Genomic DNA, 12,666 nt, shown 5'->3' on the forward strand with positions numbered 1-12,666 from the left:
GACTGAGGGAGGGACTTCCCTAAGACACATGGCTACCCAATGACAGAGACTAGAGTAGATAGAACTCAAGGTATGTAACTTCCAGCCCAGTGTTCTGCTCACAAGAACAAGCTTCCAATTCAATTGAAATTAGGGAATGATTTGTGTATACCTGGCTAAGACAAAAAGCTCTCCAATGTGTTTCAATTATTACTTAGTGACTGTCAATAAATAAACTTTTAACCAATGTAAAGAAAATCATGGAGACAGTCTTTTAAAACTAAGTAAGCCTCACCTGCTTTTCTGAATTGGGGGGACATTAAAAGTTGCTGTGACTACTTCTAAGTCATTTTTTTAAAGGTTCTAAAACAAAGCAAGCAAGCAAATCAACAAACTTAGAGTTGGGAGAACTGATTATTTATCTGCCACCTAATGGAGGAATCCTTCCTAGAACATTCTGACATTTGACCAACCAGCTCTGTTTGAATGTTTTCAGGGATAAGGAGCATTTTCAAAGAGTGTGGGTCATTCCCATTATTACACAGCTTACTTACAAAGGTATTTCAAATGCACCCAAACTAGCTTCACTGTGGACCCATCAGAACCAGCTCTGCTCTCTGGAACAATACTGAATTAGTCTAACATTTTTTTTATTTTTTCATGTTCAGCTTTTCATATATTTAAACTACCAATCAGTCTAGCAATCCCCTTTTCTCTTCTTTTTTTAATACATATTTTTTACTGATTTCAAAAAGGAAGGGAGAGAGAGAGAGAGAGAGAGAGAGAGAGAGAGGGAGAGAGAAAGAGAGAAACATCAATGATGAAAGAGAATCATTGATCGGCTGCCTCCTGCATACCCCACACTGGGGATCAAGCCCGCAACCCAAGCATGTGCCCTGACTGGAAATGGAACCATGACCTCCTGGTTCATAGGTTGACACTCAACCACTGAGCAACACCAGCTGGGCCCCTTTTCTCTTCTTGATATATATATATATATATATATATATATATATATATATATATATATATATATATATATATTAATGATTTCAGAGAGGAAGGGAGAGGGAGAGAGAAAGATAGAAACATCAATGATGAGAGAGAATCATTGATCAGCTGCCTCCTGCACACCTCCTACTGGGGATCAAGCCCGCAACCCGGGCACTTAAAAGTACTTGGAAATAGCCCATAGAAATCATATCCAGCTCCAATCAGTTCAACAAAGGTTCATCAAGCCTCAGGTATTGTGCTAGGTTCTGGGAGTACAAAGAGAAATGAGACATAATCCTTGCCCTGGAGGAACTTAAATGTAGTGGGGGAGAAAAGCACATACAGAGATAACTTTAATAACAGCAAGGGCTACAATAGAATCCTGTTCAATAACAGTTACATACAAGATTAGAGAACAGGGATTAGGGTGAAGGATATAGAGAATACAACAGCAAGTAGGCACTGTGCCAGGGTCACAAAATTGAATCCAAATTCCTGGAATGAAAATTCTACATAAAATGATAAAAAAAAAATAGCTCAACCTAATCTAAGAAAAAATGTGATGGTGCTTACTAATTACATGGAGAGGAAAATGATGGACTAAAAATAACAAAATATACATTCATATTAGAGATCAAGTGTACAGTTAAGCAATAAGTATTTGCTAAAATAAAATAAATTATTCCAAAGAAGATCTTAAAATCAATGACATTATATAGATTCCTAAAGGAAGAGACTTATTTTACTGAATTCTAGTCTGAAGAGTAAAGTAGTGTTTGTTAGACAGAAATTATTTTGTGTGACATCCAAGAAAGCATTCCTCTCATTCAATATTTGTTTCCATGAACATTGAAAGAATGAAAACAAGAATGTTCAGGATTTCCAGAGCAATGGCAACTACAATTTATTGTTGGAATGTTAATATTTTTTTAAGCCATAGTGAAGTATTTTATTTGTAGGGCAATGGAGAGTCACTGTCTGATCCATACAGTCACAAAAATAAGCCACAAATACAAAATTAGGTTGGAAAAGGCAATTCCTCCAACATACCCAAATGCCTGGTCTTCACAGGCTCAGCTATTCCCTCCAATATTCTCTTGGAACTCAACTGGACCAAGCCTCCTTTTGAATGGGTGGGAAAACTAAGGTTTGGAGTGAGAAAATAATGTGCCTCAAGGAATGACTTAAAATTAGTTACAAAGGATAAGTAGAAGCAAGACTCCTGATCATACAGAACTGAGAGGAAATATTGGGCTCTTAAGCTCAATTCAAATCTTTAGCTCTACAACTTAGCTATGTGGATCATGAGCAAGTTCTTCAATACCACTAACTCTTTTTAAAATATATTTTTTATTTTTGACATTACAGATATCCCCCCCTTTTACCCTCTCCACTCAGCCCCTCCCTCTCCCCATTCCTCCACCCCCTGCCAGGCCTTCACCACACTACTGTGTCTATGGGTTATGCATATCTATCTATCTATATAAAAGCCTAAAAAACCAAATGACCAAATAACCAGTCACTATGATGTGCACTGACCACCAGGGGGCAGACGCTAAACACAGGAGTTGCCCCCTGGTGGTCAGTGCACTCCCATAGCGGGAGCGCCGCTCAGCTGACCAACAGGTGCCCGATGTCAGGCTCATGCTGGCAAGCGCAGCTGTGGGGGCGTAAGCCTCTCCCGCCTCTGCAGCAGTGCTACTGAGTGGCAGTGGCTGCAGGAGCAGCAGTGCCGGGATGAGTGGGAGCGGCTCGGTGCCAGGCTCAGACTCCTCCCCAGCCTCCTGCCACTACTACATCCCTCAGGGGATGTCGGACTGCCGGTTTCGGCCCACGGGGATCGGGTTGAAACCAGTGGTCTGAAATCCCCCAAGGGGTCCTGGATTGTGAGAGGGCGTAGGCCAGGCTGAGAGACCCCATCGGTGCACGAATCTGTGCATCAGGCCTCTAGTAAGTACATAATTTCTTTGGTCTATCTCTTCTAACTCTTAGTTACCACATCAGTAAAATAGAATAATAAAATGTTTGGGGGAGGATAAGATAACCTGGGTAATTTGCTTAACTCTCACTAAATGTAGCCAAGGGAATGTTAATATTTTCCTTGACCAAGAAACCCATTACAGACTAGAGGCCCGGTGCACAAAAATTTGTGCACTCGAGGGGGAGGGGGGGTCCCTCAGCCCGGCCTGTGCCCTCTCGCAGTCTGGAACCCCTCAGGGGATGACCACCTGCTGGCTTAGGCCCGCTCCCCGGGGGATTGGGCCTAAGATGGCAATCAGACATCCCTCTGGCAGCCCGTCAGCCCTCGGGGGATGTCCACTTGCCAGCGGGGAGCAGGCCTAAACTACAGTCGGACATCCTTAACGCTGCTGAGGAGGCAGGAGAGGCTCCCACCACCACCGCTGTACTGGCAGCCGTCAGCCTGGCTTGTGGCTGAGCAGAGCTCCTCCCATGTGAGAGCACCCTGACCACCAGAGGGCAGCTTCTGCATTGAGCGTCTGCCCCCTGGTGGTCAATGTGTGTCATAGTGACCAGTCATTCCCAGTCCTTCTGCTGTTAGGGTCAGTTTGCATATTACCCTTTTACTATATAGGATAGAGGCCTGGTGCATGGGTGGGGGCCGGCTGGTTTGCCCTGAAGGGTGTCCCGGATCAGGGTGGGGGGTCCCGCTTGGGTGCCTGGCCAGCCTGGGTGAGGGGCGGATGGCTGTTTGCAGCTGGTCACACCCCCTTCAGGGTGGGGGTCCCCACTGGGGTGCCTGGCCAGCCTGGGTGAGGGGCTGAGGGCCGTTTTCAGGCTGGCAGCTGACTGAAGCTCCCAACCTCTCCTTTTTTTCTTTTTTTTTTTATTCTGGGATTTATTTACCTTCTATGGCTGTCACTGGAGCTGAGAGCTGGCCTTAGCTCTGAGGCTCAGCTCCAGCTCTGAGACCTTGGCTGCTGAAAGCAAGTATCTGGGCTTTGTTTAGCTTCTATAATTGAAACTTTGTTGCAACTCCAGCTCTGAGGCTGGGCTGGCTGAAAGCAGGTTTCTGGGTTTGTTTAGCTTCTACAATTGCAACATAGTTGCTTAGAGTGCAGCTCAGAGCTGGGCGGCGGCAGGCGGGGAACCTTGGCTTCCTCCATCACTGGAGCAAGCAAGCCTCCTGTTCGCTTCAGCTGCCTGGCTGCCGGCCGCCATCTTGGCTGGCAGTTAATTTGCATATCACCCTGATTAGCCAATGGGAAGTGTGTTGGAGGTACAGTTAATTACCATGTTTGTCTATTATTAGATAGGATAGGATAGACTTCAGTTGAATAATACTTAAAGTGCAATAGTTCAGATCTCGAGTATCAGAGTTGAACTTTATTAAAACTGTCATCTTTCAATTATTTTGAACTGTTACATATAAGATTAAAATTTCCTTTGACCATACAATCTTGTGTAAGACCCAAAGTGCATGTCAACCTTCTCTGTGTATATTCCTTTAAACCAGCGATTTTCAACCTTTTTTTTTATCTCATGGCACACATAAACTAATTACTAAAATTCTGAGGCATACCAAAAATATTTTTTTTGCTGATCTGACAAAAAATTAGGTATAATTTTGATTCATTCACACTGGACAGCTATTGTGTTGACTGTTGTCATTTTTTTTAAAATTTGACAATTTAAGGCAGCGGTTCTCAACCTGTGGGTCGCAACCTCTTTGGCGGTCGAACGACCCTTTCACAGGGGTCACCTAAGACCATCCTGCATATCAGATATTTACATTATGATTCATAACAGTAGCAACACTACAGTTATGAAGTAGCAACAAAAATAATTTTATGGTTGGGTCACAACATGAGGAACTGTATTTAAAGGGGCAGAAGGTTGAGAACCACTGATTTAAGGGAAAATAGGTCAGTGCCCTGACTAAATAGCCAGGTATTGTATGCTTTAAAAATTCCTGAATTTTTAAATTCAAGAATTTAAACACAGCGTACAGGTTGAAAATCGCTGCTTTTAAACTAATAGCATTAACTTAGTACTCCAGTCAATGCTAAAAATATGTTCAGCACTATGTAACTTCTTTACAACATATATAAATATAATTCCCATATTTTGTATTTAAATGTGTAGCTATCTCTAATAACACTAATTTTTGGTTCTTGATACTGGGATTTTTTGATGGGAACAAGATAACAGATAAATGTGACAATGTTTTTCTCAGGTCTATTTTTTAAACCACTTGGTCATTTTTCTCTGCTATAAGAGGACACTGTTTGTCTACACCTGAATGTTCACAGCTCATAGACTACCATTCCCACTAAAGCAGTCCCCACTAATGGGGGCGAGTAGGACAAAAGTGGAGGGGAAGTATTTCAGAATCACCTGGAGAGTTTTCTAAAGCAGCGGTCGCCAACCTTTCAGACCTCATGGACCACCAGTGGTCCACAGACCACCGGTTGGCGACCACTGTTCTAAATAATACCTCACCACTATCACAACTACAGAACGCAAATGTTTTAGAGGTGTGTTGTGGGCCTAAGAGCAAGACTGAAATCAAGGGTTTACCTGGAACTGATTTAGAAGTTATTGTCCAGGAGGGCTGCTTAAAAAACCTACAAAAAAAGAGTAATGAGGACAACCCGCAAGGTTTCTGAGGATACCTGTGACTACAGGGGTTCAGGTTCCCAGCTAGACCTGTGGTACGGCAAGAAACCAAAAGAGGAAATCATTTCCATCACAGCTATACATAAACCACGTACTTCCCACTGCTTACCTCCAATATTCTGGATTATTATGGTGCCTGCCACCACCACCTATAAAAGAACAAATGTATTTAGAAGATGAAAGGGGAAGTAATATAAAAAATGGTATTTTATTAAAATCCAATAACTACTACTAAAAAAACAGATGCAGAAATCCAGAAAAATTGGAAAGAATAAATTTTGCCAGCCATTTGTAATACATAAAACTAATAATCATTACATTAAAAAGCCTTTCTTTAATAGTTCCATGGTTACTATAAAGAATACTTTTGAAAGTTTTCTTGGCAGTCATTTTTAACAGTTAAAAGTGTTAAAAAGCTAGTAATCAGTGGTTATCAAAGTACCAAAAAAATGAAATTGGATCTATCTGGTCTCATTCTCCATTTTTACTGGTTTACCACACTGCTTTAGTAGGTAGACTGAGACAGCTTGAGGTGTGCTCTGCCAATGCTGTACTACCTAAAAGGAAATGATACAGTCTTCTGAACATATTACCCCTCATACATCAAGGCTTTCCACATCTCTTGTCCCAGGGAATAATAATCTAGAGCAGGAAACTTTAGAATCCATATATTCTCAAACCTGAAAATTTAGCAACATTTCAAACTCAATAATATGCAGTGGGCTGAGTGTAAGACAATGGGAGGTTATAAAGACTGTAGTATCTGCCCTGGCTGGTTTGACACAGTGGCTAGAGCGTCGGCCTGTGGACTGAAGAATTCCGGGTTAGATTCTGGTCATGCCTGGGTTGCAGGCTCGATCCCCAGTGGGGGGTATGCAGGAAGCAGCTGATCAATGATTCTCTCATCATTGATGTTCCTGTCTGTCTGTCTCTCTCTCCCTTCCTCTCTGGAATCAGTAATATATAGAATTGGTGAACTCCTCCCCTCTCAAAATGGGGCAGCTGCTACTAAGCTCTGGTTAGTTGCTGGCATAGGGGCATGTGGATCCAATGCAGCTAGATCTTCCAATTGTAAAAGTCAAAAATTGAATTCTTTAAAATTTCGTAACTCTTAGTTAGCAATCAGTTAAAAATAAAAAGGATTTGAACTGAACAAAATATGCTTGAGGACTAAGTTCAGCCTGCAGGCTGCTAGCTTGTGATCTTTGATGAGACTCCTGGGAAACTCAAGACAGCAGTTGATCCATTCTTGGTAACCAGATGTACTCAGAAGAAAGACATTCTCCTTCCCCTTGGGCCTTCCGATCACTCAAACAAATCTTGGTGGATCTGCACCCCCAATGTGTGTTGGAACTAACTATCTAGGGTCATGCAGTCCTACACAGATTGGAAACAGATCACCTTTCCAGGAATCCCATCAGTGGCACAGCATTTACCTATCCTGGGAACAATCTAAGTTACTGAGGCCTAGAGGCCTTGGAGTCTCCAGAGCAGGACTAATGACAGGAAAATTTAGACACACGTCTTTGAAAATGTGGTCATCGTCTCTCTAACATTTTCCAGAAAATAAAAATAAAAAAACTTTGCATATCAACCCATTTAAAAATTAGTTTCAAAATTCAGTTATTTGTGAAAAGACTTTTTGAACTTTTTTTAACACTACCTTTCATCAGTCATACATAATAACTGGATTTCTTTTCAGTCATATATAATAATGGATTTTTTTCTATTAATATCTTGCAAAAAGCAATAATATCAACTTATTGGTGATTATTTTTTCCGTTGTTTTCTTTTTTTAGCATTTAAGATCTAGAAAGGCTATCTATCTATCTATTGGTTTGAAACCAATATGAAAATAGGTTTTATAAGTATGATAGCTCTTGAGAAATAAAAAAAAAAGTACTATGGCACTAACAATATTTACCTCCTGATCACCTGTGGAAGAAGACAGTGTTTCCCCTACCTGCTAAATTAGTTTAGTATGCCTATCACAAATGAATGCCCAACAAATATTGCTGTTAGTTCTCTCATTCTGAGGAGGAAAAAGCAGTTAGAGTCTAGAGTCCTTTAAGTAACTGTGGACAAATAGGCCCCTCTATTTCTCTGGGCCTTAATTTCCTCACCTATAAATGAGGAGATAGCTACAAAATCTTGCAGCACTGTTAACCTCTTATATAATATGATCTTCTAATTAGCTGTTTTGTAAATAGTCATGGTATAACTTTTTAAAATATATTTTTATTGATTTCAGAGAGGAAGGGAGAGGGAGAGATAGAAACATCAATGATGAGAATCATTGACCGTTGCCTCCTGCACGCCCCCTATTGGGAATCGATCCTGCAACCCAGGCATGTGCCCTTGACCAGAATCGAACCCAGGACCCTTCAGTCCACAGGCTGACACTCTATCCACTGAGCCAAACTGGCTAGTGCTAGTTATGGTATAATTTTAATCCTATGCTTCTCTACTCTCCTGTCTTTTGGGGGATATACTCAGAGAATATAATCAAAATTAATAAGGAAAACTTAAAATAGACCACTGCTACTATTTTAAAATTATCCAAGTCATTGCTGTCCTTCATTAGGGTGAAAAATACTAAAAGATTTAAGTGTTGAATTAAATTTATTGATGCATTTTTAGAAAGGGCATAAAGCAGTGATGGTGAACCTTTTGAGCTCAGCGTGTCAGCATTTTGTAAAACCCTAACTTAACTCTGGTGTCATGTCACATATAGAAATTTTTTGATATTTGCAACCATAGTAAAACAAAGATTTATATTTTTGATATTTATTTTATATATTTAAATGACATTTAACAAAGAAAAATCAACCAAAAAAATGAGTTTGCGTGTCACCTCTGACACGCGTGTCATAGGTTCGCCATCACTGGCATAAAGAGATTTCTTCTCTTCCACTTCCTATTCCCATCATTCTGCCTTTACTTTAATTTCCTTTTATTTCTCTAATTTCTTTCCCTGATATATACTTGTCTTTTCTAACTGGAAAGAGAAGGAAAATATGCCTCTCTGGATTTTGGACATAGCAAGGAGAAGGAAAAAATTACCTTTCCACATAATCCAAATGCAAAGAGTCCAAGATCCTCATAAGATGTCACAGCTGTTAAGAGAAATTGTAATTTTCATTTTTACACAAAACTATTTGTGTGCCAAGTCTTAAAGGGAAGAAAGTTATAGCTATTGGATGGTCACACTAAATTTAAAGTAGAAGTAACCACTTTTGGGGACACTTTTGAAAACTTATGGTCTGCAAGGATAGAGTCCTCTTAGAAGAAGTAGAGCTTAGCAAACCCCAAGGTTGTCTAACCACCACCCAGGCTGCATTAATCCAAATGGAATAATTACTCAAGAACAAACCCCATTTCTCACTAAACAGTACTTGCCTACTGCACTGTCCAAATGTAAGTTTTTGTTGGCAAGTTTCTGAAACTGCATATGTAAATAAAGTTAAAGTATGAAAGTTGTATCATACTTTCAGAAACATTTACTTTTCCAGCTACCTAGGATAATGACACTGTGTTCATGATAGAAAAAAATACCCTTATCCCACAATTAGTAAGGCATACATTTTCTTTTTTCATAAAATTACTCTCATCTCATTTCATACATTCTCATTTCATATGTTCAAAAAATGTGGACACAGATGAAAATTCAATGGCTCATAAAAGCACTACATTTTTCCTCAAGCCATATAGCTTCATGCTCTAACTAGTGACACCACTGGTAAAAATAAGAAAAGTAAAAACATTTGTATAATCCTACAGTGTGGACAAGTGCTTAACCTCATACTTCTTATACTAAAAAGAAGCACACTACCAAATCCCAAGGCTTGGTGGGAACACACATCTCCTACTGAGTCAGAGATATGGCTCATCATTTCTTAAAGCAAGTTTTCATATATCCCCTCAAGCTATATATGGGTTTTCTTTAAACTGCCACTAAATTAACAAAAAAATTCTTCTATTATTTTATAAATAAGTCTTCCAGGTATGTAAAAATAAGGACTTTAAATACCACCTAAGGCCTTTACATGTTATAACAACATGGTCTAAGAGAAAACAGTGAAATGCTGAAAAAAGTAAGTTTTAATAATTAAGAACGCCGAAACCGGTTTGGCTCAGTGGATAGAGCGTCGGCCTGCGGACTGAAAGGTCCCAGGTTCCATTCCGGTCAAGGGCATGTATCTGGGTTGCGGGCACATCCCCAGTAGGAGATGTGCAGGAGGCAGCTGATCGATGTTTCTCTCTCATCGATGTTTCTAACTCTCTATCTCTCTCCCTTCCTGTCTGTAAATAATCAATAAAATATATATTAAAAAAAATAATTAAGAACAAAAATGCTAGCTTTTCTTGCCAAGTATACATTTAAGATTTTAACTTTATTATCAGAGTTGATCAAAGAATTTACAAACTTTTTGGATGGTACAGCTATTGACATCCTACTAAACATTACAGGCAAAGACAAATTAGTTTTGAATTGGGGATATATAAGTTGATTTTAAGTAGGAAACTTCATGCTTTAACAAGGAAAGACTTCAGTAATCATTTTACAGGGGTTGATTTTAAGTACTATACAGTTAGCCCTTGAACAATACCATGGTTAAGGGCGCCAACTCCCAGGCAGTCAAAAATCTGTGCATAACTTTTGACTCCGCAAAAACTTAACTGCTTATAGCCTTCTGTTGACCATAAATCTTACCAGTAAAGAAAGCCCATTTTTTTTTGTATATGTATTATATACTGTATATGTATTATATATTGTATTCTTACAATAAAGTAAGCTAGAGAAAAAGTATTATTAAGAAAATCATAAGGAAAAATACATTAATAGTACTATATTTATCAATACTGTAAGTTCATGTCATCTGTTTACAAGATGCATCATTTGTCAGTACCTACATCAATACTGTCTTATATGATACAAAAAATTAGATGTTAATGTATTACTAACACTAGATATCAAAAATGAAAAGATAATGTGAAGAAGAAATTCATATTTATTTACAGGTATAACAGTTCCTGCATTGATAATGAAGCAGCAGCAATATGATTGCTTTATGGTAGCCTAGCCTAATTGACACAATTGCTTCACAGTAGTAAGAAAATCTCCAAAAAATTTTCCAACATAGTTATTGAAAAAAATCTGCATATACTAGCAAGTGGACCCACACAGATCAAAATCGTGTTGTTCAGAGGTCAACAGTATTTTAGAACATAAAATTAAAAAGCAGAATCACAAAACTAAGAACTGGAATTATTTCCTCCTATGGAAAATGCCGACATTCTTTTTTTCCAAATACATATTCTAACATGAATGTCATCACAAAAGTTAGTAATTATTTGAAGCAATAAATCTTTACTAATTTAATATTCCTAAACACAACTGAGTGTTAATGATGTATAGGGGCACGATTTCTTATATTAAACATTCCAAAGCTTTGGTATTCATTTATAAAACGAGAACATTTTCTAAATGTTAGCTTCTATCTAATTTGGCACTGGGAAGGTAATACTATATAATAAAAGGCTAATATGCAAATCAACCAAATGGCGGAATGAAAGGTCTCTGTGACACACACTGACCACCATGGGGTAGATGCTCAATGCAGGAGCTGCCCCCTAGTGGTCAGTGCACTCCCACAGGGGGAGCGCCACTCAGCCAGAAGCCAGGCTCACAGCTGGGGAGTGCAGTGGTGGTGGCAGGATCCTCTCCTGACTCCGCAGCAATGCTAAGGATGTCCGACTGCCGGCTTAGGCCCACTCCCAGCATGCCTAAGCCATCAGTCGGACATCCCCTAAGGGCCCCTGGACTGCGAGAGGATGCAGGTTGGGCTGAGGGACCATCCCCCACCACCGAGTGCACAAATGTCATGCACCGGGCCTCTAGTTTTATGATATAATATGTGTATGTGACCCAAGTGTCCAGAAGGTCTCTGATCTGTCACTATAAGGCATGAGATTAAAGAAACATCATTGTTTATTTTTTACATCCTTTTTTAAAAATCCTCACCCAAAGATGTTTTATTGTTTGTTTTTTTAAAGAGAGGAAGTGGGGAGGGAGGGGGGGAGAGAGAGACAGACATCGATGTGAGAGAGAAACATTGATCTGTTACCTTCCATACATGCCCTGACAGGGAATCGAATCTAAAACCTTTTGCTATACCAGAAGACTCTGGCCAATTGTACCACCTGGCCAGGGCAACATCCCTCTTTTATAGTATAATTAAATATAGTCTTTCTTAAGAAAAACTTTCCTTCCAAGAATTTTAAGCAAGAAGAATTTTCAGTGTTATATCAAATAACTTAGTTTTATTTTTATATTTAATGCAATTTATTTTTATTGAATTAGAGTTGACATCCACTATTATATTAGTTTCAGGTATACAATGCAGCGATTCACTATTTTTGTACATTACAAAATTATCACTACGGTATGGCTAGTTACCATCTGTCACCATATAAAGTTATTACAATATTATTGTCAACATTTCTCATGCTGTATGTTACATCCCCATGACTTACTTTATAAATTAAGTTTCTACCTCTTATTCTCCTTCAACTGTTTCACCCACCCTGCCATTCTCCACTCCTCTGGCAACCACCAGTTTGTTATTTGTATCTATGATTCTATTTCTGTTTTGTTCAAATAACTTGCTTTTAAGATGACCTACTTTGCATCAGTTTCTCAGTTGGTGAGCATGTTATCAAGATAATACTCATTATGCCCGGCCAATGTGGCTCAGTAGTTGAGCATTGGCTCATGCACCAGGAGGTCCTTGGTTCGATTCCTGGTCAGGGCACATACCCTGGTTGCAGGCTGGATACCCAGCAGGAGGCATGCAATGTTTCTCTCTCATGGATGTCTCTGTCTCTCCCTCTCCCTTTCTCTCTCTGAAAGCAATAAAAACATATTTTAAAAAAAGATAATACTCATCAAAAAGTTTAACTAGGGTTTATTTTATTTTTAAACAGCATAAACAAGTATAGATTATATATTTAATGAACATAAAAAGCAAATAACTTTCCTAAAAGCAAAAATCA

At 39.2% G+C, this 12,666-nt stretch overlaps 1 protein-coding gene across 1 annotated transcript in view; it reads right to left on the reverse strand.

The window, feature by feature from the left end:
• Positions 1-12,666, reverse strand: part of SLC38A6 (solute carrier family 38 member 6) — a 65,415-nt gene that overhangs the window by 38,231 nt on the left and 14,518 nt on the right. Inside the window, exons 4-5 of the mRNA XM_006096035.3 lie at positions 8,674-8,726; positions 5,720-5,759 (exon numbers count right to left, since the gene is read on the reverse strand). Coding sequence (XP_006096097.1) covers positions 5,720-5,759; positions 8,674-8,726 — 93 coding nt within the window. The remainder of the gene's footprint in view (positions 1-5,719; positions 5,760-8,673; positions 8,727-12,666) is intronic.

The sequence above is a fragment of the Myotis lucifugus genome, unplaced genomic scaffold (genome assembly GCF_000147115.1).
Source record: "Myotis lucifugus unplaced genomic scaffold, Myoluc2.0 scaffold_166, whole genome shotgun sequence".
In the NCBI taxonomy this organism is placed as follows: Eukaryota; Metazoa; Chordata; class Mammalia; order Chiroptera; family Vespertilionidae; genus Myotis; species Myotis lucifugus.